Raw genomic sequence first — 26,488 nt, forward strand, 5'->3', positions numbered from 1 at the left:
ACAAACAAAGCATACTTTATTTTTATTTGAACTGGTCAGTTAAAACATTCTATGCAAGGCAAACACTTCATCATGAAATATTTAAATTAAAAATAAATAAGTTGCATCCTACAGAAATCTCCAGGTGCCACATACAAATGGAGGACATCAGCTATAGACTGAATAAGTTGAAATAAATAGTTTTAGGATACTCTGATTGATATAGGTCCAGCATAAATCACCTGCTTGTTCCCTAACTGTGCTCCAGGCCCCATTATCTCTACTGTGCAAGACTATGAGTCTGTTGAGACTAGGCCCTCATCGAAAGAGCACTTGATGCCAAATCCCCAAATCATGTTCCATCATGAGGATTGGGTGCTGAGCATCTAAAACAATGACTGAAGGGCAGGGATCAGCAAGGTGAAGGCCCAGAAGCCCAGGCCTCTTATCCCTCCATGCCTCTTTACAGTTCACCTGGAGACGTGAAAACAGGTAACTTAGCAAAAGGCGACAGAGTGGTAGCCTATGAATAACGGTTGAGACTGGTAACGTGGCCAAACTCTTCATTGTACCAAGACGTGGCAATTTCCAGCCGAGTCTTAGACTAACTTTCACCATGGAGTGTCTGATTTTGCTAAATGGGTTGGATTAATTTAAGCTTCTGAATTAGAACACCAGCCTTCTGGGGGCAGAGTTGAGACTACGGATGACAGATACGCAGGACATGTATCACTAATGGCCTCCACAGGTCGGCATTCCTAACTGACCACTGCACGCCTGCGTCTCAGACTCCGCCTCCACACAGCACTCTGGGCGGCCTCTGCCAATCGTCTGTGTTTAGCATTTGAGGTGAACATTATTTACTAACCTTGATCCTTCTCTATGTTCTGAGCTGTTCTGTGTGAAGGAATAGATACAAACAGCAGGCACTGAAGCCTGACACCCATGTGAGTCAGGCACCTCGAGACTAATCGTTTAACTGCTTTAAACTGTCGTCTATGAAATGGAGAAGGACACCTAACTCAGAGTTGTTAGACAGGGAGAACGGACGTAAAGTGCTCAGTGTCATGTCTGACACACGGTAGGCATTTAAGAGATGAGAGCTGTCGTTATCATATTATCATCGTAAGTCTATCGATGTTAACAATGGGATTGATGATGACATTTCCATTGAAAGAAGGAAAGCACAATATTATATATTAGGTTGAACCATGTGAAATTGATCAGTTGTTTCTGACCTACAGAGATGGCAATTTCTTCAAGTTCAACCCAATACTTAATGATGTATTGCATTTAAATCACTTACTTTTTCCAACTTTATCACATTTTTCCTTTCAAACATTGCCCCCAGAGACATACTCTTACCCCTCAAAACCTTCCTCAAATCAGTTGCTAAAATAAGCAAAGCAATGTGTCTCGTGGACTCGAGGCCCTAGTATCCAGTTCCACTAACTGTCTCTCGTAAGGCCTTGGCTTCCCCATCTGTAGACTGGGAATAATTGTGCTTTCTTTAACAGGGATAATGTATGGGAAAGCACTTTCAAAAGTTAAAATCATTTTGCCAGTGCAAGGTATTATTAATTTCACTAGACTCTGCCACTTCCGAAAACATTAGCATTCAACATTTAATTTTTAATCATGTTTCTCTATAGAAAAGCTGCATGTAAAAGAATAGAGAATTCATGCAATCATGCCAAATGGTCAGTACTGATCTTGACAATACTGTCAAATGGATATTAGAACTATAAGTAAATATATAGTACTTTGTCATTAAAAATTGTACTTTGTCAAGATGAAATAAATGTGGTAAGAGGAATAGTTAAGAACCACGGTGTTTACAAGTGCCTCAAACGTCAAGCTCTTATATTTATACCAGAAATCACACACATTAGAACAACTCACAAGGAAGACTGAGGGATTGCCTGCTTCCTTCCTTGGAGGTCTTTAAAATGCGTTGGGAAAGTTTGATTGTGGTGTGGTTTTGCTTAAAGATAGGGATATAAACTCTATGACCTCCCAAAGCCACTTTCAGGCCAATGGCTTTCTTGATTCTAAGAAGGCACACTTTTCTTTTGCCTTCCAGGGGAGTTCCTTGCTTGTACCCTAAACCAGGGCTATTGGTTAGTAAGAGATGGTGATGTGTTTGGACCAGCTACTAGCAGAGGTGAATGTGGCTCAGTTCCAATCTGGAAGTTTTCTCCCCCATATGCAGTGAACTTTGGCCAACTCAGGACACCTGGGGAGGGTCACCTTTAGTCAGCCTCAAAGGCACTGTTGGTAGCTCCCACATATTCAGATTTCTTCTTGTGCCTTGTCCACATTTTCCGGAGGATGCTAGGGACACCGCAGGAAGCGCTTCCTGTCAGTGGTAGGGAGGCTTCTGCTCCCTGGGGAAGGGTCGGATACTCTTCCGTCATCTTCTTGAGATGTCTGGATCTAAAGAAAAGCCAGGGGTAGGGAGGGAGGACAGTCATTTCACAGAGCCAAACTTTTAATTTTTGCCCTCAAGGAGTAGACCGAGCTCTTATTTCTCCTCTGCTCTGTGACCAGGATGGAGGGTCACTGTTGGGATGCACATACGGATGACTCTTTCGGGGGATCTTCACATGGGGTGAGGGAAGGAGGTGGCTCTGGGCACAGTGGTTCATGGATCTCAAGTTCTGCTCTTGTCCCAAGTTCTCCTTTCCCACCCCTCCCACTTCTAGACCAACAATCTTGATAGAAAGGGCAAGCTTCCCAAAGCGTAAAGCTATAGAAAGAGCCTGAGCCCTGGGGGTGCATCCTCACTTCCTCTCCCTAGGTGAAAGAAATGGCCTGGCTTTTCAAGAGCCAGCCTCCAGGAACACATGGAAATGAGAATTTCTGAGCTCAGAGAGAAAGGAACCGTCGAGAACCCTCTGGACAAAGCTATATGGAACAGAAAGGTTGGTCTGTGCTGCTCAGTCAGTTGTGGGCTTACTCCAGCCTTCAGCAACAGCTACTGCTGCTCAGGACCATTTGCCACTAGACCTTCAAACAATCCACATGCCTTTCTGACTTTTCTCCAATTAGGTCCCAGTACATTGAGTGACTTGGTTTTTATAATTCTTTCTAGATGATTTTCTTTTATCTACAAGAGCTTCACATTGGTCTCTTCTACCTTAGAGTCTAAGCTTCCAAGGTGTGGACACTTGGGTTGATATTGCAGCCCACGGTCCCTCTGGTGTGCACATCTCACATGCTCCCAAGGACGTGTCTTTCCAACTGCTAGATTGTAGGTTTCTTGAAATATAACAGCCACAGTTTGTGCCAAGTTCTTCACATATTGTCCCATTCCGTTCTCACAATAATCCCTCAAGAGGGGTATTATGATCATCCCCATTTTTTGTTTTTGTTTGGAAATAAGTGAGGGCATGGAGGTCATAGCAGGTTAGTGGTGGCGCTGGGCCAGCAAGCAGCTGGGAGTCAAGAGCCCACACCCTTCATCACCCCCTAAGCCCCTTTTCTACTGTGTGCAGTGTGGACGATGGTGGAGGGGGCATAAATGTGCATGCTGACTTGAGTTTCAGACACCCACTTGTCATCTTCTAGTGCAGCCTGGAAGGTAGTGGGGGAATTGCTGGGGGTAGGGGAGGGGACTATCTACTTCTGCTAGTCCAGCTGCTGGTTCTGGATCAGAGTTAACAGTAACGTGGGGGTTATACATTTGGTTTGAAACTTTTGTATCTTACTTATTTCTTTACCTTTGGGCAGGGGCCCTTCACCTAATTCACGAGGCATTTCTGACACCACTGTGCCTACCAGGAGGCTCTCAATATGACCTGTGATTACATTTATCTAATTAACCAAAAACCCTCCTGAATGACACTTCTCCAAGTCTAAAAAGTGGTGTTAATGAAGTGGAAACCATCTTCAGCTTAATCCTAGGGAAACAGTTGATGAGGCGCTACAGAGACCCAGGATTATTGCCCTCATTAAAAGGTAATTTAAAGCTGGCATGGATTTTGTGTTAGCATCTTGAGAGTCTGTAAGCCAGGCCACCTGTTACTCTTCTGTGGCGGGACCAAGAGTGGGTGGGGAGCCCTGCCGGCAGCGGGCGGGGAGGGTGGGGGACAGGGCACTTACCCTCTTGTCAGAACAGCTCCGTTCTCTGAGCCCGTGGCCACCGCCTCCAGCATGCCGGGGGCTTTCACTGAGATCCGGGCCACCGGAGGAATCTGGGTATTGCAGAAGGGGAAGGGAAGGGGAGGATGTGGCCATGGTCCCAACTCTGGCACTGACTGGAGCCAGTTGAAAGAGGGATGACCCCATCGATCCACCACCCAGGATGATAGTCCTCACACTTTGGCAGGCATTAACACTCCCCTGCCAGGCTTGTGAACACCGTGCCTACCATAGTTACTGATTCAGTAGGTCTGATGTGAGCCCGAGAGTCTGCATTTCTAATAAGTTCCTGGGTGCTGCCTATCCCAGGACCCCACTTTGAGAACCACCGACCCAGAGAACTTGAGAGCACAACTCAATCTTACCTGACAACTCTGTGCACCGCCCCCCCGAACTGCCTGTGTCCACTTTGTTGTCAAATCCTGCAGATTTGTGCTTTGAAAGACTGCCTTGGTCAGTGCCATCCTCCCCATTTCCTCTGCTGCAGCCTTCGGGTCCAGTCACCCGGGACCTCCTTGCTTCGGACCAGACCCACCACTAATCTCAGCACCCCCATGGATTTACAGTGCTTCCCCACAGCAGGCCGGACTAATGCCAACTCTGGAAGCACAGGCTCCTCAGAACCCGGCTCCCCCTCATCTACACAGCTGTTATCCCCCATGGGTACTGTGACAGCTCCCATCCCAGCGGGGCTGGCCTGGCCTCTCCTCTTGCTCACGCTGATTCCCACGCACAACGAACCCTTTCCTCATGCGCATGCACAGCGCTGCCTGGTGCCTCGGCTTTTCCTTCACCCTCTGGATGGAGCCTCATCTCTGCCTGCCATTCAAGGCCACTTCTTCCCAGAGGCCCTTCCTCAGGCTGGTGGCCTAAGTTGATTTCTCTCTGCCCTTATGCCCCATGTCCCACAGTACTGAGTACCTATGTGATATGTTCACCAGTTCTTTCTATGGTTCTCTTCTTGTTTCATATGTTTGTCTAGTCTCCCAGTCCTCAGAAAGGTGACATGGTGTGTGTCAGGGTCTGGCACTTAATCCCTTTGGTGGCCCTCTGCAGCCCTCCTAAAGGAGATGGTGAGTGCTCAAGAAGCATGTGCTGAATGGAAAAGTAACTGACAGCCTAACAAGGGCTAAATCCAGGATTTGCTTAGTCAGTGGGCATATGCTATGCTTTGTTCCTTCACCCCAACCCCATTGAAGGCTTAGGGTCACCACATTCCTGGAATGGCTGGGAAATTCCAGGTGGAGGACATCATGATTAACTGTCCCCTTCTCTCCCTAGCTGACCAAAGTTTGTGGACAGAGTTACTGTGCCACCTTGTGGCCTCTCGGGAGCTCTCCCTCCCCACCGTGCCAACAGTCCAGCCCCGGGAACATAGACCCGCCTCTCCTTCTCCAGAGTCCTTAGTTCTCCTCCAGTGCACGGCAGCATTGAATCAGAATTAGTTGTGCAAGCTCCGAATCATTCTCCCACCCTGGGACAAGGGGCCTCTGATGAGCTGCAGGACCCTCAGGGGAAAGAGTCAGTTGTGCTGCCTCTTTGTCACTGGGTCCCCATGACCACCCTATCCCAACCCAGTTCATTCTGGCCTCCCAGGTGCAGGTGCCTCTCCGCCAAAGGTACTGTGTGAGCCCAGCCCAGGGGCTTGGGGCAGGTAGTCCAAGGCTGTGAGCCACCCTCTTCCCCCTAACCTTGGTCTTCCTCCGGCCTCAGCTGAGGGCAGCTTTTTGAGCTGTCACAGCCTGACAATCTGTGGCAATGGCCCAGCCTCCCTCAGTTTCTCTCGAGTACTAGGTTGGGGCAGGGGGCTCCTGATAAAACAGCTTGGCCCATCCCTGCCCTTTGTGTGGTTCTCCTACCTACAGGGATGACCTAAGTGAGGTATGTGGATTAGATTTTTTGCTCAGACGGGGAGTGAAGGGCTCACTGTCCAATTTGTTCCAGAAGGATGAGGGGGCTGGCCCACATAATCTCCAGGGTCTTTTCTAGTCCTCACATGGCACGATCCACCAATCTGGAGAGCTGCTGCTCACGGAGCCCAGGATGCCCGAGCTGACCTCACCTCTAGCCACGATTCCGCCCCTACTGTGCCAGCCCAGAGGGTACCCACATACACGCCCAGAAGATGATGCAGGAGGTTTTTTTTCCAGAGTGACCCTGAGCTAGATCTGGATGTGCACCTCCTGATCGCCCTTCAGGGAAGGAAAAGCTGCCACCAGTGGGGCAGGCCACATACCGTGACGGAGCAAGGAGGAAACAAAGGTCTGACCATTTGGGCCCAACTCAGGACAAGGCGATGGGGGGCACTGGCCCCAGAGCTCCCGCCAGGAGGTATCCGGTGCGCACGGCACTTCCGCCTCTGCGCAAGCTGACCTCTCTTCTCCTGTCGCGGGTACTGATCCCTAATACACAGCTCAAAGCCCCTACCCCGCATCTCAGAGTCTGCCTCCAGAGACCCTTGACCAGAGATGCCTGGTGTTTTGTGTTTTCACAACGTTTAAGACCCTTGCAGCTCTTTACCCCCATAGCTGCCCCTGGGAATTAGGTGTTTCCACCTGACACATGCCTACCACAGAAACCACTTCTTTCCCCCCGTGTTTGAGACGTCCTCTAGGCAATACCTTCTGTTTGCCTAAGAGCTGAATTTCTGGCAAGAAAGAGAACACCACCCAGGGGTGTGCTGTGAGCTGATAGACTTTAGGAGCAAAGCACCCTCAGGTAGGCTGTTCTGATAATCCTCGGGCCTGAAACAAAGAACAGGGCGAGAAGTTTAAAGCACAACAGATAGAACTAACCAGGCTTATTTTACTTACCAAAGACTTGCCATATGCTCGATTCCCACACAGATTTGATGATTTGGGCTCCGAACTCCCCACTGCAAGGTTGAACAGAGAAAGCATTACTCAGTGGTACTCTGTGTTCTACTTCCCCCCACTTCTGCATCAGTGATCTCATTAGCTGATCAACCACAAGCTGGGAATTTCTAAAGGCCTTTGTGCCAAGCAGCGAAATCAGGCAGTAGGGTCAGGCAATGGGGAAACTGTCGGGTGGGTCAGCTGTACCCCTGGCACTCTTCTGGGCGTGGGGTGGGCGGGGAGGGTAGAACTAAGATCTAATAAGATCATGTGTGTGGAAGCATTTAGTGCTGTGTCTGTAGGCAGTAGGTGCTCAGAGAATGAGCCCTTGGCTTGTCCTTCCTTCCTAAGGTGCCACATCACAAGAGGTTATCAGGAGTTAAGTCTCTACTGCTGGGATCGGTTTTGCTTGCTGATCCTGGACACTCCTCTGTGGAAATGAACAGAGAAGCCCGCCTGCGGTGGGAAGCACAGCGTCAGGATGTGTGAGGGTTGGAGATTATCTGAGTCCTGAGACATTGGCTACGTGGGACTTAACGTGAGAACCTTCTTGCTATGCCTTTATTCCTGAAGCCCGACCTACTTCTGAGTTATCTCTACCCTGAAGTCTGCAGCTTCTGAGAATGCAGGTGTTGAGCTGAGGGAGCTGGCAACAGGTAGGGGAAAGTTGGCTTTCAATATAGTCCTCTCCTTGGGCAGACATTCCAGAACAAGCCCCATCCTATCACTCTACAGCAAATAGAGATAAAACACTCCCCAACCCAAGGAAGAAAACATTTCAAAGGCAATAAAATGAAGTTACAAGACTACCAAGATTAAATCATAATGTACAGTGCCCTGGCATAAATAATCATAGCAGCTCATAGTTTTGAGTATTTACTGTGTCAGGCACTGTGCTGAGTATAAAACGCATAAACATTATCTCATTTAACCCTTACCATAACCCTGCTAGGTAAATATAATAGTCCCCACTTTCCAGATGAGGAAATCGAGGCTTTGGAGAACAGTTAGAGGAAGCCAGGTAAGGATGATCTAGCGAATGGCAAACTGCTTTGGGGGTCTTTCAGGGCTGGAGAAATGTGACTGAGGGACACCCTAACCCAATCTGGGAGGTATTTGCCAGGTAGAGACAGGACAATCTGCAGAAGGAACAGGGTCAGGGAAGTTCCGGGAAACAGAATATAATGGAGCAGTCACAGAATTGCACTGCAGCTCAGGATTTCTGTGTGTATGGATGGGCGGGGACAGGAGTGTGCCCTGGAGGTTCAGCAGAGAATGGATTCTGGAGGGCCTTGAACATAGTCTGGAGGGCAGTGGGGGTAGGAAGGACACTGAAGCAGAAGGATGGCAGAGGCAGATTTCTGCTTTAGACAGTCCCCTCTGGTAGCCTTGTAGAGGGAAGAGGGACGGGTGGCTGAGGGCCAGAGTTGGATGTTACACACCAGAGATGAAGGGGGTCTGCGCCCAGGTAGCCTGAGGTAGGTACCAAGAGGGAGAGATGAGACATATCCAGGAGTTGACATTGTCAGTGTTTAATATGTGACGTGGTGGGTGGAGTGGGGTTGGGGAGGACAAGGGGGTGTTAAGGGAAACATCCCAGCTGAGAAAGGAAGACAGGTTTGAAGGAGGACACATTCCACTTGAACAAGCTGATTCTGAGGTGCCTGAGGACATCTTGGTGGAGACATTCCATAGGCAGCCAATTCTCCAGGGCTCAGGAGATGGTTGTCCCTATTCCAGGCATTTGAGGCTCACCTACCCAGGGCCTCATGGTGAGAGAGTTTCTCAGCTGGGTCTCTGCCTTCAGAGTCCCTGCAATTTCCAAGATTCCTCAGAGAATCTTTCTCCCACATGAGAAGGCTACATCATCCAGGAGCCTTCTCCTACAGCTCAGAAAAGAAACAAGCCCCCAGATCTGAGATCCCTGGAGACACACGTCCTTCTGATGGGAGGATGGAAGACTCAGTGCCCAAGCCTTTCCCACGGAAAGCCCTGGGTCTGGCTTTGACTCAGAAACCCTCCGTCTCCCCCAACCTCCCTCTGGAATCTATCAGATTGGGAGAGCTGAAGGAATTGAATCAATGCCCAGCTCAATTTTTTTTTTTTTTAAACCTGACTAGCACATTCCCTGCATGAGCTGACTGTCACATGTTGGGCAGATTCTCTCCATTTCATTACTTAGTGTTCTCTTATAGAATAAAAGACTGACTTGGACAGTCAAGCTTCCACAAGCTACTTAGGAAGGAAAGTGGCCCCTAAAACTAGATGGTTAGGAAGAAATTACTCTCTGGGGGCGGGGGATAGAGGCATTGGCTAGGAAATTAGAAGAACTAAGATTTAATTTCAGTTCTGTTGCTAATAAGCAGTGTGACTTTGGGTCAAACAGCTTCTATGCTTTCAGTTTCCTTTTCTGTAAATGGGCACGGGGTGCTGCAGATCAGGGCTCTGCCACCTTCATTGTGCCTTAGAATCACCTGGGGGGCTGGTTAAAGCAGAGATTGCTGGGCCCCACCCCAGAATTTGCTTCAATAGGTCTCAGGTGGGACCCAAAATTTACATTTCCAGTAAGTTCCCAGGTGATTCTGCTGCTCTGGGGACCCCACTGTGAGAACCCATTTGACCGTCTCTAAATCCTTGCTAATCAGTATATTGTTCTCAGACCAACATCATCAACATCATCTGGGGCCCTACTTAGTCCTACAGAATTAGACTCTGCATGAAAACAAGATTCCCAGGTGATGCGTTTGCACATTAAATTTTGAAAAACATGGCTGTAAATCCATTTTATGATTTTGTAGCGAAGATATTCTTTTTCTCTTTCTACACACACATGCACCCACCCACCTATATATAGACACAGAGAAAAATTTATCTCGTAATTTGCAAGGCAGATTGTGGTTTTCCTAATGCTTTCACTCTACATATGTGTATATGTAATCACTTAGCTAGAGAGTATCGCTTGATTTATGCGTTATTATACATCAGATCATAAAAACAGGATCGGGGTGTTACTGATCAAAGAAACCTTAGGGATCCAGTCGAGCATCTCTAAAGAAGGAGAGAAGATGGATAGATGAAGAGATACACTCAGTGAAGTATAATTTCAGTTCTTACAACATACAAAGTTGTTGACAGCTGAATGCCTTGAGAAGGACATCCCAGACTTTCTATTGTGCATTTTTGGAGTTAAGATAGGAATTACTTTAGGCTGTGGACATAACAAATAACCTAAACCAGCAATTAAAGGCAAAATACCACCACAGACTTCAGTGGGCTAGGCGCAGATTCCCGTTGAACTGCTTGGGGTGGAGGCCATTTTTAAAAATAGTGCTGAAGGTAAGTCTATAATGTTTCCAGTTTTCAAAACAAATTTGTCCCTAAATTCTTTTTAGAGATTGTTCAAATAGCCCTAAGCCATTCACATTTACAATGGTGAGATCTTAAGTTGGCAGTTTATGAAGAGCCCGTATAATTACATACACAGCCTGTGAAATAAATAAGGTAAGCTTCTGTTTCTTCATGAGTCATGTCTACACTAGTTTTTTCTCCCCCCCCCCCCCCGAAACATTATGATTTTCATCTCTGGAACCCAGCAGGGCTTCCTGGGGGAGCAAGAAGGCAGATAAAAGCATTTGTGCTCGCCCAGGAGTGTTTTTCAGTTAGGTGTTTTAAAGTGTTGCCCTGTAGGTGGGGCCCGAGAGCAGGTGCACTCGGAGCAGGAACGGCCCGCGCCGAGAAGGGGAGGGGCGGGGAGAGGAGGGGAGGGAGGGGGCGGGGCGCGCACGCCCCACGCCACAGGTGCTGCGCTCACCTGGCGTGATGGAGGACGCCCGCGAGGAGCGCGCGGTTGTTGGAAAAGACAAGCCAGGCCGCAGACCCTGCGGCTGTTGCTCTGAGCGCGTCACCCCCCCCCCCCCCGCCCCGCCAAGGGAGGTTCCGGGGACTCGATCCAGGGCGCACGTACCGGGTCTGGCCGGGGCCTTGGCCAGGTGGGGCCCCTGCGGCCGCGCGCTGTGCAGCCGGCCCGCCCTGCGGCCCTCGCCGTCGCGGCGGTCGCTGCGGTCGCTGCGGTGCGGCAGCAGCTCCAGGGGCCGCGGCGTGTAGAGGTCTGACTCGATCACCACCTGCCGGGAGCAGGAAGGACAGTCAGCTTGTACCTCTCCCGGGATCTTCAGACGCACCTTGGGCCCACAGTGAATTATCGGAGTTTTCCTTGCTCCAGCGAATGTTAGCAGCAGTGAGAGAACTTGGGGTAACTGGCCTCCAACAGGCAACCGTTCTATTTCATCTCAGCATGCCAAATAGTGCCATGGTGCAGGATGATGAGGGTTCCCGGCGGGGGGTGGGGTGGGGGTGGGGTTTCCTCACCAGCAGTCCCTTCACAGAGTCAGGAGCCTGGGCCATCAGGCCAAAAATGTCCCCTGCCCTAGGGCCTGACCTGGTTTGGCAACAGAACAGGCTATTTGAAATGATGACAGTTCTGGAAATCAGGGTCTTACGGTCTTTGCGCTAAGCAGACACCCTCGTTCACACAGAGGACAGCCTTTTGAATGCTCTGGCAGAGAGAAGAGCTAGGGAGAGGACCCCGGGGCCCAACTCATTCCCAGGTTTTAAACAGAAAGAAGCTGCTCGTACAGCCCCACATGCTCACATTTCCCCCCACCTTGCAGAGCACCCGTGTCAGGTGGAGCTGGGAGATGAATTTCCACTATGTGTGGTTCGCTAAGTGGAAATTCCCGAAAACCAGACAGAATGCTAAGAGCTAAGGTGTTTTCAGGAATGATCACCTGCTGAAGTTATTTTGGGAAGTACATTAAGAGGAAATACCTCTTTTGTCAGGACCCACCGAAATGGGCCTTAAAAGTTATAATAAACATACTTAAATCATTGAAATAATTTAAATGTAAAAAAACTTGAGACAAATAATACCATATTTTATCTTAATACCAAGAGTAGTGAAGGGAATCTTAGCAGTTTTTTGCTCTTATCCTGCATAGTTTTATACATATCCAGGACGTTGGGGTCATCCATTCTGAATTTCTTCACTCCTTTAAAGCTGGTTGGAATGTCCAATAGTACATGGCAGCTACTCTGAGGTTTGCATCGACTCATTCGCTTGCTCCTTCATCAGATGCCCAGGGAGGGCACGTTCCGTGCCAGGTTCTGGGCACTGGGGGCATCTGCAAGTAGGAGGACCCATCTGAGCTCTTGTTCTCTAGCCTCTGATGGATCCCCCTCACTTGTCCACATAGAACAATTGTGTTGCTTTTGGAGGATGCTGAAGCAAATAAGACTAAATTTTTAAATATATATATATAATGGGGTGATATTTTGATTTAATGGAGAAAAATTGGATCTTTAATACTGTTATAATGAATGGCAGGTCACTGGGGGAAATGGATCTGTGTTCACACGTCTCACACCAAAATAAATACCAGACAAATCCAAGATACATGTTAAAAACAAAAAAACACAAGAATTGAACGTGGCTCAATATAACATTTGTTACATATGAAGAGGAATGATCCCTATGTACATAGAACTCTTACAAATCAATGAAGAAGAAGAAAAGAGAAAAATGGGGCAAAAACCAGCAGCTGGCCATTGACAAGAGAAATACAAATGGTAAACATGACACCACAAACATGAAAAGATGTCGAACAGTAATTAAATGCAAGTGAAAACAGTTGTGTGTGTGTGTTTTTTCCTCTCAGATTGGCCGTGATGAAGAAGGTAACTCCATTTGTGGTCATGCAGACCTGAGGTCATGCCCCAGTCTTGACACTTAGTGGTTCCGTGGAAAGGAGATATTCTTGTGTGTCCTTGTTGTATTGGGGCGGAGCAAATGCCTGTCATCTGTTTTAGTTTCAGTCGCAGAGCTTACTCTTTCCTCAAGCCACATATTTATCTACAGCATCAGAGAGCAGTTCTTGTCTCCCAAAGAGGAAACTAGAAGAACACTCTTTGCTTCAGTTTACCACAAATAGTCCTTTGCTTAGAAAACTAATATATCCCCAATTTGGTCTTATCTGTGTTAGGAAATAACTCCTCTCAAGCCTATTTTAGGGCCCAGATTCATTCATTCTGTGCCTTTGGAGAAAGCTGATCATTCAGGAGCATGTAGGATTAATACCTTTTCTCCTCTGGGCACTCCACCCCCCCAATAATTAAAAATATTTATTCCTTTTTCCTCTCAGCTAAATTGAGATATCACTGACACCTATGATTTGGTAAGTTTAAGGTGTACAATGTGTTGATACATTTATAAGCTGTGGTATGATTAGAAGGTGGTGGTTCTGCTGGGCTGGGGGCAGCCCTGGGTCCACCCTGCACAAGCTCAGTGGGAGGTCCAGCACTGACCACCCAGCACTAACAGTCTGCTCTCCTCTTTACCTTCCTTCCCCCGGCCGTGCTCTGCTGTGTTGCCCAGAATACTGGAATTTCCTAGGTTAATGGTTGTTTGGAGCCCTAGTCCCCAATATTTGGCCTAAGGGCTCTCCCCTGGAATGTGACCCTCCAGGTTGAATATGAGAGACCTGAGCCTCATTACTGACACAGAGCTCTTGGCTATCACAGGTATTTCTGATTTTATTTTCATTCTGTCAGCATCCTTCTGAGTGAGGAGGAGTGAGACTGGTATGTTTTCAGACCTACTCTGTAGAAGGAGAAAGTAAAGCAGGTAAAGAAAGCCTGCGGAGCCCATGAGGGAGACCCAGCATTTCCTCCTCTGAAAGGGAAGCAAATGTTCCTTTTCAGGAACAGGAAACTCCACCTCCGCAATCGCTTCTCTGCACTGTGGGGTGGCAGAAGAGAACGGGAAGGGGAGAGCCAAGAGGCATTAGCTGCTCAGCCCTCTGCTAGAGGTAGGAGCGACCAGGGGATGGGGATGAGGCTGGTTACTTCCCAGATCATGACTTAGGGCCAAGTGCCCCTTCAGGGTGTCTTCCCCAGTACCCAAAAGATGCCAGTAGCAGGAAAGGAAAGAGGAGAGGTGCCCAGTTCAGAAGATTTCCCTTTCTTAGCTGGTCTTGTACTTGGTTCTCATTTCCCACAGTAACAGAAGCTCTGAGAGGGCTCCGGGGGGAGAGGGTTGGGCCCACACCAGGAAACAGACAACTGAATGGATGGCTGTGGACTTCTGAAAGCCTGGGCTATTTTCTGGTCTCTAGGACACAGTTTGGGGCGGCTGCGGCTGCTGGTCTTAGGACAAGCTGGTCTGAGAGCAGGCTCTTTAGCGGGCCCCCCACCCCAGTACGGAGGTAAGACAAGGGAATGGGGAGAGGGAAGGGAGAGGTGGGTTTGGTGTTGGATTTGCCTTTCCTAGTCAGCAAACTGCCTTCCGAAAGTAGGGGGGATGTACTAGAGCAATAAATTGATGCTCTCCTGCTGGTCTCGGGTTATTGATTAGAATAATGGAAGTCATGGGCTAACACTCAAGCCTCAGAATTCCATCCACTGACATCTTCAAGTCACATTTCTGTTTGTTTGCCAGCCTAGGGGGCTGGTAGGGAGTTGGAAAGACAGGTGAGACCTAGGTGATGGAGAATCATCATGATTTAGGGCTGATGGGATCCATAGCAATGTTCTAGCCCAACTCCCTAATTTTACACATAGGGAAACTGAGGCCAAGAGAGGTCATGTGTCTTCAGGGTCACAGAGTTATAAGGGACAGAGCCAGGATGAGGGTTGTGGTTTTATGACTTCTAGGTGAGTGCTCTTTATAAGACCCAGAGAAGTGCCTACATCCAGATAAGAAATTTCAAGTGCAATCAATCACTCAGTGCCTTTTGAAAAATCAGTAAATTTCCAGGCCAATTTCTCCCTGATCAGGTTGAACTCTGGGGAGAATGTGACATTTACAATCTCATTTCTCCATCTTTCCTGGTGGTGGTACCGCTGCTCATTATGATGGGGCTGGGAATCAGTGGCCCCTGGGGGGCCCTGACTGTACCCTAGGGATGCTGTGGCACTAAGGATGGTTTAGAGACGAGAGATCTTTGTAAAGGAGGGAACCTGACTCCACATGGTAGCCCAGGGACAACAGACACAAATAAGAATTTCAGGACAAAGAAAGTCATAAACATTGGTAGATTCAAGCAGTTAGACAAAATATGAATGTTTTCCTTGGGAACTCAAAGGCAGCCAAGAGCCAGTCGGATCAGAGACAATTCTTTCTTTAGGACTCACTTCCCTCATCTTAGGTAGACTAAGACCTTTCTTGTCTTTTCTAATTTGAATGTTCCGTACAGCTGGTGTTGAGGTTTGCAAGCAAAGGATGAGTCAGGCTGTTAGGGGAAACGAGAAATTTAGAGGAGAGCTCAAAGGCCAGAGGGCATTATTAAGTTGTCTCACCTGGAGAAAGATTGCATCGGTGAAGACAGGACCCAGCTTCTAATTTTTTTCTTAAATCAAAAGCGAATTTTAATACGTATTCATATACTTGAGTCATTTTTTTTCTCTGAGTAAAAATATTTTGGAGAGGGAAAGTCATAAGCCATAAACATAACTGTCCTTCTCAAAAATTTCCACTCCCAGGAAACCTGAGAGCATGGTTCTACAGTGCTGACTGAAGTCAAGTGGCTCTTCCAGAAGGCTGTGTCCCGTATTTTGGTTGCTTTATGTATCTCATCCCCATGTGGCTTCATCACCGCCATCTCAGACAACTGAGAGTTTCCTCCTTTATTTAGGTTTGAAATCTCCTGAGGATTTTCTTCCCTAGAACCTACTTAACTATTAGAAAGTATGGTGATTTAGTTTCCATTTTAAAAGCTTTTGTAAATACTGTTCTGTCCTTGGGCGCCTGCGTGGCTCAGTCGGTTAAGCGACTGCCTTCGCTTCAGGTCATGATCCTGGAGTCCCGGGATCGAGTCCCGCATCGGGCTCCCTGCTTGGCAGGGAGTCTGCTTCTCCCTCTGACCCTCCTCCTTCTCGTGCTCTCTGTCTCTCATTCTCTCTCGCAAATACATAAATAAAATCTTAAAAAAAAAAATACTGTTCTGTCCTTATAAAGCCAGTAGATAAAGGTATTAGGAGTGATTCAGACAGGAACATTGTTTAGGGTTAGAAATTCAAGGCAAGAATTTGGTAGAACTAAATAGTCCCAATTCCCAAGGGATCTTTCTGGAGTCACGAATGATTTGTGGCTCCTTCAAATCTAGAGTAATGCCAAACTCAAGCCCCTTGACCGAAAAGTCTGTTGTGAAACTTTCCTTAAACTGAAAATTACCCACAAACAACCCCTTCCCTTTCCATTTTTAAAAAGATTTATTTTAGAGCTCGAGTGCGAGTGGGGAAGGGACAGCGGGAAAGGGAGAGAGAGGATCCTCAAGCAGCCTCCCCACTGAGCACAGAGCCCGAGGTGGGCCTCAATTCCAGGACCCCAAGGAAATGAACTGAGCTGAAATCAAGAGTTGCCTGCTTAAACGACTGAGTCACCCAGGCGCCCCTCCCCTTCCATTTTTGGTAACACCCACTCCTTGAAAGTCAGGAGCATTTTTCTTTTAGACTGTGGGCTTAAGTTTTCAGGGACCAGGAGAAAGGTAACAATCTCTTGCCCTACCACAAAGAAATTTTCCATCCATTAAAAGCCCTTTTCTTTCCTTTTTTTTTTTTTTTTTTTTGCTTTTAAGTAGGCTCCACTCCCAGCACAGAGCCCAAGCCAGGGCCTGAACTCATGACCCTGAGATCAAGACCTGAGCTGAAATCAAGAGCCGGATGCTTAACTAACTGCACCACCCAGACACCCCTCTTTTCTTTCTTAATATAAAATATTCTCAAAAGTCATTAAAAAATACATACAACAACAGAAAAATGTACAAAAGACATGAGTTAGGAACCTATAGAGAAAAAATATCAGAATCCCTGAAAAGATGAAGAATGGTATTAATAATTAAAGAAATGCAAATTAAAACAAAATATTTTCACCCATCAGATTGTCAAAGATAAACAACATTGATGACATACATTACTGACTTAGGTGTTTTGGTAAGGGTACTTTAAAACACAGTTGCTAAGAATTTGGTAATGGCTATAAATTTTTTTCAATGTTCCTATCCTTTGAACATTTTCTTTTTTTTAATTGAGATATAATTGGCATATAACATTAAGGAGTACAACGTGTTGATTTGATGACCAAGCATTTTCATATCTGTGAATTTATCCTCAAAAACATTTGCATAAGAGCATGAAAAATATGTTCAAGGATATTGCTTGCAGCATTGTTTAGTAGAATTTGGTTAAATAATCTAGAAAACTTCAGATGTGATTTGGGTAGAAAATTATAGTACATTCATATAATGGCATGGTATGCAGCCTTTATAAAGAATGAGGTAGATCTATAAGTATTAATTGGCATGTAAAGACGTTCAAGATTTATAGTTTAGTGAAAAAAGCAAATTGCAAAACAATGTTATTGAACAATGGAGCATAATAATGATATGTTAGTATATGGGAAATTTTCACTTAAAAAAAGCCAATACTAATTGAATGCTTGGTTTGTGTCAGGCTCTGGACTAAGCACTTTACATGTATTAAATCATTTGCTCTCCAGTGGTTCTTGAGATATGTGCTCCTATTTTTCCCATGTGAACACTAAAGCAGTTGAGTTCCAGTATGGTGGGCAACTTGCTCAAGGTTACCTAGCTAGAAATGGATAGAACTGGAGTTTAAGTCCAGGCAGTTGGACTCTAAGTCTGTATATCTAACCATTATGTTCCACAGCTTCTTAGAATTTTCTGATATTTTATATGTTCATAGTATTTGAAATTTTATAATGGGCACATACTACTTTGGGAATCAAAAAAAGGAATGTTTGTAAAAACAACAATGACTAAAACCCCATCTCATTCCCAGGATGCTGAAAAAATTCTTTTTAATAGAGAAGAGGCCTTCAAAAATTGAGATACTTAGAAAATCAAAATGGTGTTCCATGAAAAATTGTGATAGAAATAGAAACTCCAGCATAACCAAGAGGAAACAATTAGCAGTTAAACCTTTTCAGTGAAAGTACAAAGATGGATTGACAACTTTTGTATAAAGAAATCTGTAAGTAAAATGAGAAATTTGCCTCATCCTTTGGTTCTAATGACATGTAAACTAATTTTAAGGTAATGCAAATGCTTATTAGAGTAGCAAAAGATAATGTAAAAAAAAATGAAAGTCAGTGTTAGTGAGGTTGGAGGTAAATGGAAAAGCATTGCTAGAAGCCTGACAACTGTTTAGAATTCCTGGTAATATGTGACAAAGCTGTAAGCAGAAATCATTTTTTAAAAAAATCACTATTCTCCACATCTAGCATAGTGTCTCTTACACATGGTAGGCATGAAAATATTGGATGGAGGAATGGATCGATGGAGAGATGAAACTATTCTTGTCCTTTTACTTGTTAATTTACCGTGGAATTAATCCAGAAGAATAGTATTTTGTACAAATTAATTGCGATGCTATTTATAATAGTGAAAAAATGGAACATCACAAATGCCAACAACAGGAGAATACCTCAGTCAGGGATGCTATACTCATTGTGGACTCTGTTTAAATAAGAACACAGTTTTTTTAGAGAATGAGATTTACTCTATGTGTCTGGGGAAAATGGCAGAATAGGAAAGTCCAATTCAAGGCTGTTCACTGTCTGGTGGACATTTGTCAATTATTTTGAAGTGGAAGACAGGAAATCACGCAGCCCCAACATGCCATAGAGAAAAACTTCCTGGCTATTGAGAGCAGGAAGAGGAAGTGAAGAAGCTAGATGCTGCTTTTGTAATGAAAACCAATAAAAGGGATCAAAATTGAAGTTGTCCTTACATTCTTGGTCAAGAGGTGTTGAGAGCTTTTGACTCTTCTTCTGGCTGGACTGGACACTGCCAAGAGAGAGAAAGGAATGGTTTTAGAGAACACGGGTGAGGCTGATGTAGCCTCAGAGAGGGTTTGCACCTGGAGTGGGAGGGGCGAGGAGGAGGGGAAGTGGGGAGAATAGGCAGGGTGTAATTACAATTTTAGATGTTACTTGGCTGAGTGCACCAAAGTTCATAACAGCATTGTTCACAATAGCCAAATGGTGGAAACAACCCAAATGTCCCCTAACAGATGAGCCGGTAAACAGAATGTGGTATATACACACAATGGAATATTATTCAGCCTTAAAAAGAAATAAAATTCTGATACATGCGGTAACATGGATGAACCTTGAAAACATTAAGCTAAGTGAAATAAGCTGGACACAAAAGGACAAATATTGTATGAGTTCACTTATATGAGATACCTAGAGTATTAAACTCAGAGACAGAAAGTAGAGCAGAGGTTATGAAGGGGTTGGGGGAAGAAGGGAATGGGGAGTTGTTATTTAACAGGTATAGAGTTTCAGTTAGGGATGATGAAAGTTCTGGAAATGGATAATGGTGATGTCTGCACAACAATGTGAATGGACCTCATGCCACAGAGCTGTACACTTAAAAAATGCTTAAATGGTAAATTTTATATCATGCACGTTTTACTACAGTAAAAAGCTTTAAAAAATCAATTAAGCATTAAAAAATGTTGGTTGGAAGAAGGTGTGTATTTTGTTGAAAATGGAGATACTCAGGCGTCTCTTTTCCATATTGCCGCTAGAATGATTTACTCGAACTGAAATCCTACCATGTCACTGCCCTGCCTAGAACTGAGATGACTCCTTGTCACATATGGGATAAGTGATCAGATGAGTGCTAGGTGATGGTATTTTCTGCAGAGCACCTACAGCCGTGAAACCTGGCGTCCAGGACATTAGTTAGGAGGGTTGCTGACTCCCTTCACTTGAGTGTGAATCAGAACTAGACCACTTGCCACTTATGTGACTTGGGCAAATAACTCATCCTCTCCACACCTTCCTCTCCTCGTCTGTAAGACAGTGGGGATTAATAGCACCCACCTCAGAGGGCTGGGACAAGGATGAAACGAACTAATTTTTATAGAGCCCTTGGTCCAGTGCCTGGCAAAGAGTAGGTTCCCAGGAATCAATGGTGGTTATTATGATTGTCCTCCATCTCTGCAAGCTGAAGGCAGGTGGAAAGAATAGGTGATAACTTCTAGATCCTATAGCATTCCATTAGGATTTCTCTTTCTGGAGTTTTCTCCATTTCCTCCTGCTGTTCCCCGATTCCTCTCCCCAACCCCTCCCCATTGTTGTTTATCCTCAAGAGAATTATTTTGAATGCTGTGGTGCTGTTCACCCTAAAATTAAACCCCCTCTGGTGTGTCTCAGGAAGTAACTTCTGGTATAACTTCTTGGTAAAACCATAGCTTTTACTTTTTGTATTTACTGTGAATTGTGTCTATGAATTTTTTTCCCTTAGAGGGCTCTCTTTCTCTCCAGAAAGTAAAAACCCATGCTTGTCCTCAGCTATAGACTTGGTATCTATGTCCCATGCCTTTAAAATACTTAAGTAACAGTCTAACACTTGCTGCTGCCATATTTTTGTGAGACATTAAGATGGCTCAGCTAAAAAATACATATAAATATTAAGTTGAACCCAATATATATATGTATGGGTGTGTTGGAAAGAAGGATATAATACAACAATAGCAAGGTAATAATAGCTCACATTGAGCTTCACCAGGTGATGGCTTACTTGCCTTATCTCATTCACTCCTCGTAGCAACTCTGTGAGCCAGGTACTCTGCATTATCCCTATGTTATTGGTGGGGATGCACAGTTGATGGTGGAACAAGGCCCTATCCTCTTAACCATTGGCCACACTGTCCATGCTGCTGAACCTGTGCTCAGAAAATGTCTTGGCCATTTTTGTCATGCTAAATGGTAGCATTGGGAAAAGGGCATCCTAGGGAGAACTATAACCTTGTTAGATAAAATGAAGCCACCTTCTATTTCTGTAGGTAAGGAATGTGGGGATGTATTGAAGAGTTACCCATTTCTCTTATAAGCAGTGACTTAAGGAAAGCTAGCAATGTCTTCTCTCACTGAAAGCCCTCTGCTTGATGGCTTTGGAGAAAGCAAGATGAGGCAAAAAAGGAAGTGCGAGGAGGTGAAATTCTTCCATTCACGGTCTAAGGTAAGGCTGCAAATACTCCTTTTCTAGTGAACAGCTTCCTGAGCAGTGAAATGTCCATGAATACCAATGAATACTTGGTTTATGACCAGGAGATGGCCATGAATGAAAATGGCAAGAAAGAAATACAGGATTCAATATTTATCTTTGAACATAGTCATTGCTCTAAATATGGAATAAAAATAGACATCATTTTGTAAGTGATGTATTTAATGGTGCTTACTACATGCTGGGTACTGTTCTAGATGCCTTATATGTTTTTTTTTTTTAAAGATTTTATTTATTTATTTGACAGAGAGAGACTCAGCAAGAGGGAACACAAGCAGGGGGAGTGGGAGAGCAGGAAGGACCCTGGGATCATGACCTGAGCCAAAGGCAGACGTTTAACGACTGAGCCCCCCAGGAGCCCCAAGATCCTTTATATGTTGTATCTGTATTTCAATCCCCCCCCCCCCCCGCCGCCATAATAACCCTGGGCAGTAAAGTCGAGCTCTCCCTTTTACAAAAGTAGAAACTCTGGCCTAGAGAGATGAAGTAGACTGCCCAAAGTCACACAGTGTAGAAGTGACCACAGTCTCTTGGCCACTATGCTAAGCAAATGGAGTCAAAGGTCCTGTTTCAAATGCTTTTATTCAGGTGAAGTGTGACATTGCTCCTGAATTATTGAATAAGTTTTTAATTAAAAGGGGCTATTCAGCTTTGATTTGTTTCTTCCTCTAAAAATTGTTAAATGGAAAGAAATAACAGGAAATAGACAAAATTTAACATTTTCATATTTGCTTCCAATTTGTTTTTTTCTCATGTAAAAGATAAAAAATTAGGCAAGTTTAGATTCCCTTTCTACTCTGTCCTTATTCTTCTTCCACTCCTCCCCAGGGCTAGTAAGATCACTAATTTTTTCTGTATCTTTCCAGCCTATGTTTTCATACTCTTTCTGAATATGTATCCATAAGTTGTTTTGTATTGCCAGATATAGTAATTGTTATCATACATATAAAATTTTCATCCAGCCTTTTCTATTTTTTTCCACTCAACATTATGCTTTTGAGATCTGTATCCATACACATAGATCTAGTTCATCCCTGTTGACAACTGTGGAATATTCCATAGTACAATGACACCGCATTTTACCCCCTCCCCTCCTCAAGGACATTGAAGCTATTTTCAATCTTGCCCTCCTAGAATCAGTGCCCCTGTGAACATCTGTGAGTAAGAGTATCCAGAAGTGGAAGTGCTGGGTCAGAGGGTGAGCTTTGACTTTCCAGGTACTTCCAGAGTCTCCAGACAGAGTTCTAACTCCTGCACGTGGGCAGACTTCTCGCTCTTTTTTCTCTCTCTATGTGGCAATGGATGTCAAAAGCTTTATTTATGTTCTGCTGGCTGTCTCTTTGTGACCAGGCTGAGTCTCTCCCTACCCCCACCCCCCAGCAGTGGCCCTGTCAGTGGCTGACACGGGAAGAAGAAAGGGATTGTTTGAACAGGGGGTCACAACACCAGCAAACATCCAGCCCCCTTCATTCAAGTCTGACAATGAGACCAGGGCTAAGCCAGAGTCCCAGGCTCTCCCAGCAAGGCAGGGGCCGTGGGGAGAGAACAGAGGGGCAGGAGAGAGGGCTGAGCTTTGGAGGGGGTGAGGGAACTGTCCAGTAACCAGACACCTGCTGTCCGCTGAGCTCACACACAAAGCCCTCCCTGGGACTTGACACCATTCACCCCCAGCACAAGAGCTGACAGAGTCACACGTTTTGGTGATGCTAGTTCCAGGTGAAGTTTGGGAGCGGGGCCCTGGGATCTGTGTTAGAGGCCAGCCCTGGGTCAGGGCATTATTTGACCACTTTATTAGACTTCAGGCCACTGCCGGGAGTATTTCTCCTCACATCTGATGGCATAGTTAGAAATCATACTTTTGAGCCAGCTGGTTCTCATTTCAGAGCCCACCTGCTCATTGGAGAAGAAAGAATCTTTCTAGCTGCCCTGGGAATTTTGTTTTCATCTCTGTTTCCTAAAACAATGGCTTGCTGTCACTTTCATTCGCATATTGGGTTACCAGTACTGAATTAAGTGGAACTGGGCGCATTTAACTGCCCTCATTCCCCCCACCCCTTTGATGGATTGTTTCTCAATGACTGATGTTTATCCATGTACCTCCTTTTCAGAAACAACAACAGCAATAACAAATACCATCACAGCAGCGAGCGCATCAACCCCTCTTGAGAGACCTGAGGATAAGCCCTAGTAAAACAGCACGTGATTGTCCTTAACCTCTGGCAGAAGGTGCCGCGGTGAGGAAACCGTCAAGGGCAATTTTACTCACCCTTGGAAGGGATCACGGTGGTGAAAACTTCTATATTTTCATCGCTGCAGCTGTAAATCTGATGCATCGTTTCAGCCTTCTCTCCCCCAAAGTGCCGGGAACCGGAAGCCTCTCTCTGAACCCCTAGTCGCGAGGTTTCCTAATCCAGTCTGGCTCGGGGATCATTGTGCAGGTCCACAAAAGACAGGCTGGTGCTGTGATCTCATCTCATTCCAGAGTCTTCACTGCAACATTTTCTAATCCCATCTGTCTTTTTTTTTTTTTTTCCCCTGAATCCTATTATTGTAAACCTTTGATTGAGGGTGGAGGCTTCAGTCCCCTCCCAGCCAGGATGTATTTAACATTTTTATTTTGCCGTGTCTGCCGCAGTGATTTTGGAAGTCTTTTGTGAAGTAATGATGAAGTGAAATCCCCGACTCGGTTAGCGCCAAGCTTCGCTGGAGAATTTCACCGAAAAGGAAACGTGGATTTTGCTACCAGCAATTACCCTTTTCATTTCGGAAAGGAAGAGGGCTTTTTATTTATTTATTTATTTTTCCCTCCAGAAGAACTGGATATTCAGTAATTTGTCGTGTGTTAATTTGGCATCCTTCTAAGTTTCTATTTTAAACAAAAGGACTGTTTCTTCAGAGCCTTTTCCCCTCATGCCAGTACATGACAAGGCTGACATTTCTAGAGAGTGGTCTGTTTAGCATCTCCTTGTACAACCCTCAGGTGCTTGCAGAGCAATGGTAACGAGCAGTGCCCTGACACCCAAGGTGGCACAGGAAGATTAGATTTACAAGAGGATTGTATTTTTATTACCCTAAATATCCTAATATATATTATCCTATATATTCTGTTATTCTATATTTATGTAGAATAATACGTATCCTATATTTTGTCTTATATATTCTATGTATACACACAGAAATAAGGTATGTCTGAAATGTATGTGTATTATGTCAAACCCACCGTCTTTCATTACGCCATGACAGATTTATTTCTTCATGTTGAAAGTGATGATGTAATCATATTAAAAATGATAGTTGGCATTTATGAAATGCTTGCTAAGAGCTAGGAAGCGTGATGTGTAATCTCATTTAATGTCTACAACCACCCAACGAGACTAGCCATTATTTTTGCCGTTTTATAGGTGAGGAAACTGAGGCCTGAAGAGACTGAGTAATTTGCCCAAGATTAAAATACCTAGTTTCATGGCAGAACTAGGATTTAATCCCTAATTTGACTCCAAGATCAATGTACTTAATCATTAAATTATACTCCATTCTTTACTTCCAAAGCCTTGGCCCCTACTTTTTTTTTTATGATGTTCTGTTAATCACCATACATTACATCATTAGTTTTTAGTGTAGCGTTCCATGATTCATTGTTTGCGTGTAACACCCAGTGCTCCATTCAGTACGGGCCCTCTTTAATACCCATCACCAGGCTAACCCATCCCCCTGCCCTCCCTCCCCTCTAGAACCCTCAGTTTGTTTCTCAGAGTCCATAGTCTCTCATGGTTCGTCTCCTCTTCCGATTTCTCCCCTTCATTTTTCCCTTCCTACTTTTTTTTTTTTTTTAACATATACTGTATTATTTGTTTCAGAGGTACAGGTTTGTGATTCAACAGTCTTGCCCCCTACTTTGAACCTGGGGGTTCAAAGCCCATCTTAGACTTGGACTTGGTGTCCACCACTCTTTCTATAGTAGACAAATTTGGGGCATTTACTCATCAGTTAGTTGTCAATATTACACTTATGTCTCAGAATTGCACCTAGCCACAGAGGATGGCTCTGGGAAGCCATGCTTATTCTCTCTGAATTTGTTCCCTGGACCCCATTTGACTGGACCAGGGTAGACACCAAACCCAAACAGCTGCCTCCTGGGAACAGAATTTGGGCCTTAGGCTGGGGCCAGAGGGAAGGTATAAACTAAATAGCTAGGTGGTTCTCAGGGTCAATGGAGGTGAAATTGAGGGGAAGCCAGTGGAAATAAATGGAACCAATGGTCTGGACAAGGCCTGAGGCCTGAATGCAAATCCAGGGTAAAGAGTTTTAGCTGGGGGAGGGGAGCAAGTACTTTCACCTTGATGCATACTTGGTGGGTCTGTGGTTACCTGTACGGGTGGGTGAGAGCCAGTGTGAGGGATGGGAGGTTGGGGGTAAGCGAAGTATTGGAAAAGTGAGGGATGGGTGTGGAGAATTGAGAAAGAGCATAAAGAGGCAGAGATAAGGGAGGGACAGAAAAATGGTCCAATTTGGTAGTTTCCAATGAGATACTTAGGTCTCTATCTGATAAGTTTCCTTTTTGATTAAGTAGGTTTTGGTCATTTTCAGGTAAAAAGACATGTCTAGAGCGCCTGGGTGGCTCAGTTGGTTACGCAACTGCCTTCAGCTCAGGTCATGATCCTGGAGTCCGGGGATCGAGTCCCACATCGGGCTCCCTGCTCAGCGGGGAGTCTGCTTCTCCCTCTGACCCTCCCCCATCTCATGCTCTCTCTCTCTCTCATTCTCTCTCTCAAATAAATAAATAAAATCTTTAAAAAAAAAAGACATGTCTATAAATTTTATAACCTCCACAGTGATTACATTTTTAAATAATAGAACATTTAGAGGAATATCTAAATAGAAAACAAGATCCAAAATTATGTTAACAAACTGAAATTATGTTAACAGACTGTAGGTAATAAAACATACATGGAATTTAATAAAACTAAATATAAACATTAACCTTTACATTAAAAAATTATATAATACAGAATTGGGGTGACCTGGTTTAGCAGCATCTTATTAAAAAGAAACCTGGAGTTTTGGTTAACCACATGCTTAATAAGAGGTAATAGTAAAGAGTAGGGGCTAAAAGACACAAACATAGTTTCAAAGACCTGATACTAAATTAAAATTAAGAATCTTCTAGGGTAGGGGCGCCTGGGTGGCTCAGTCGTTAAACGTTTGTCTTCGGCTCAGGTCATGATCCCAGGGTCCTGGGATCAAGCCCCGCATTGGGCTCCCTGCTCAGCGGGAAGCCTGCTCCTCCCTCTCCCACTCCCCCTGCTTGTGCTCCCTCTCTCACTGTGTCTCTCTCTGTCAAATAAATAAATAAATAAATAAATAAAATCTTAAAAAAAAAAAAAGAACCTTCTAGGGTACCCAGAAGCCAATCAGGGTCAC

The 26,488-nt window shown here is 45.1% G+C and overlaps 1 protein-coding gene across 1 annotated transcript; it reads right to left on the reverse strand.

The window, feature by feature from the left end:
- On the reverse strand, window positions 1-24,751 carry VXN (vexin). The gene is made up of 6 exons (XM_045896463.3): window positions 23,334-24,751; window positions 18,780-18,835; window positions 10,942-11,101; window positions 6,936-6,997; window positions 4,084-4,175; window positions 1-2,415 (listed from the first exon to the last, which is right to left on the reverse strand). Exons 1-6 carry the CDS (start codon window positions 23,398-23,400, stop codon window positions 2,232-2,234), a joined length of 621 nt encoding a protein of 206 aa, XP_045752419.1. The 5' UTR covers window positions 23,401-24,751; the 3' UTR covers window positions 1-2,231.
- Window positions 24,752-26,488: the final 1,737 nt, after the last annotated feature.

The sequence above is a fragment of the Mirounga angustirostris genome, unplaced genomic scaffold (assembly GCF_029215605.1).
Source record: "Mirounga angustirostris isolate CCGP_5_RB_7025 unplaced genomic scaffold, mMirAng1.0.hap1 SCAF_4, whole genome shotgun sequence".
NCBI lineage: Eukaryota > Metazoa > Chordata > Mammalia > Carnivora > Phocidae > Mirounga > Mirounga angustirostris.

What these genes read in the sequence shown, in the direction of transcription:
- VXN (XM_045896463.3), bottom strand. Translation starts at nt 23,400, where the DNA reads ATGCATCAGATTTACAGCTGCAGCGATGAAAATATAGAAGTTTTCACC. An exon ending in CACCGTGATCCCTTCCAAGG is followed by an intron (nt 18,836 to 23,333) that starts GTGAGTAAAATT and finishes CTCTCTTGGCAG; the next exon opens with TGTCCAGTCCAGCCAGAAGA. An exon ending in AACACCTCTTGACCAAGAAT is followed by an intron (nt 11,102 to 18,779) that starts GTAAGGACAACT and finishes TGCTCCCGGCAG; the next exon opens with GTGGTGATCGAGTCAGACCT.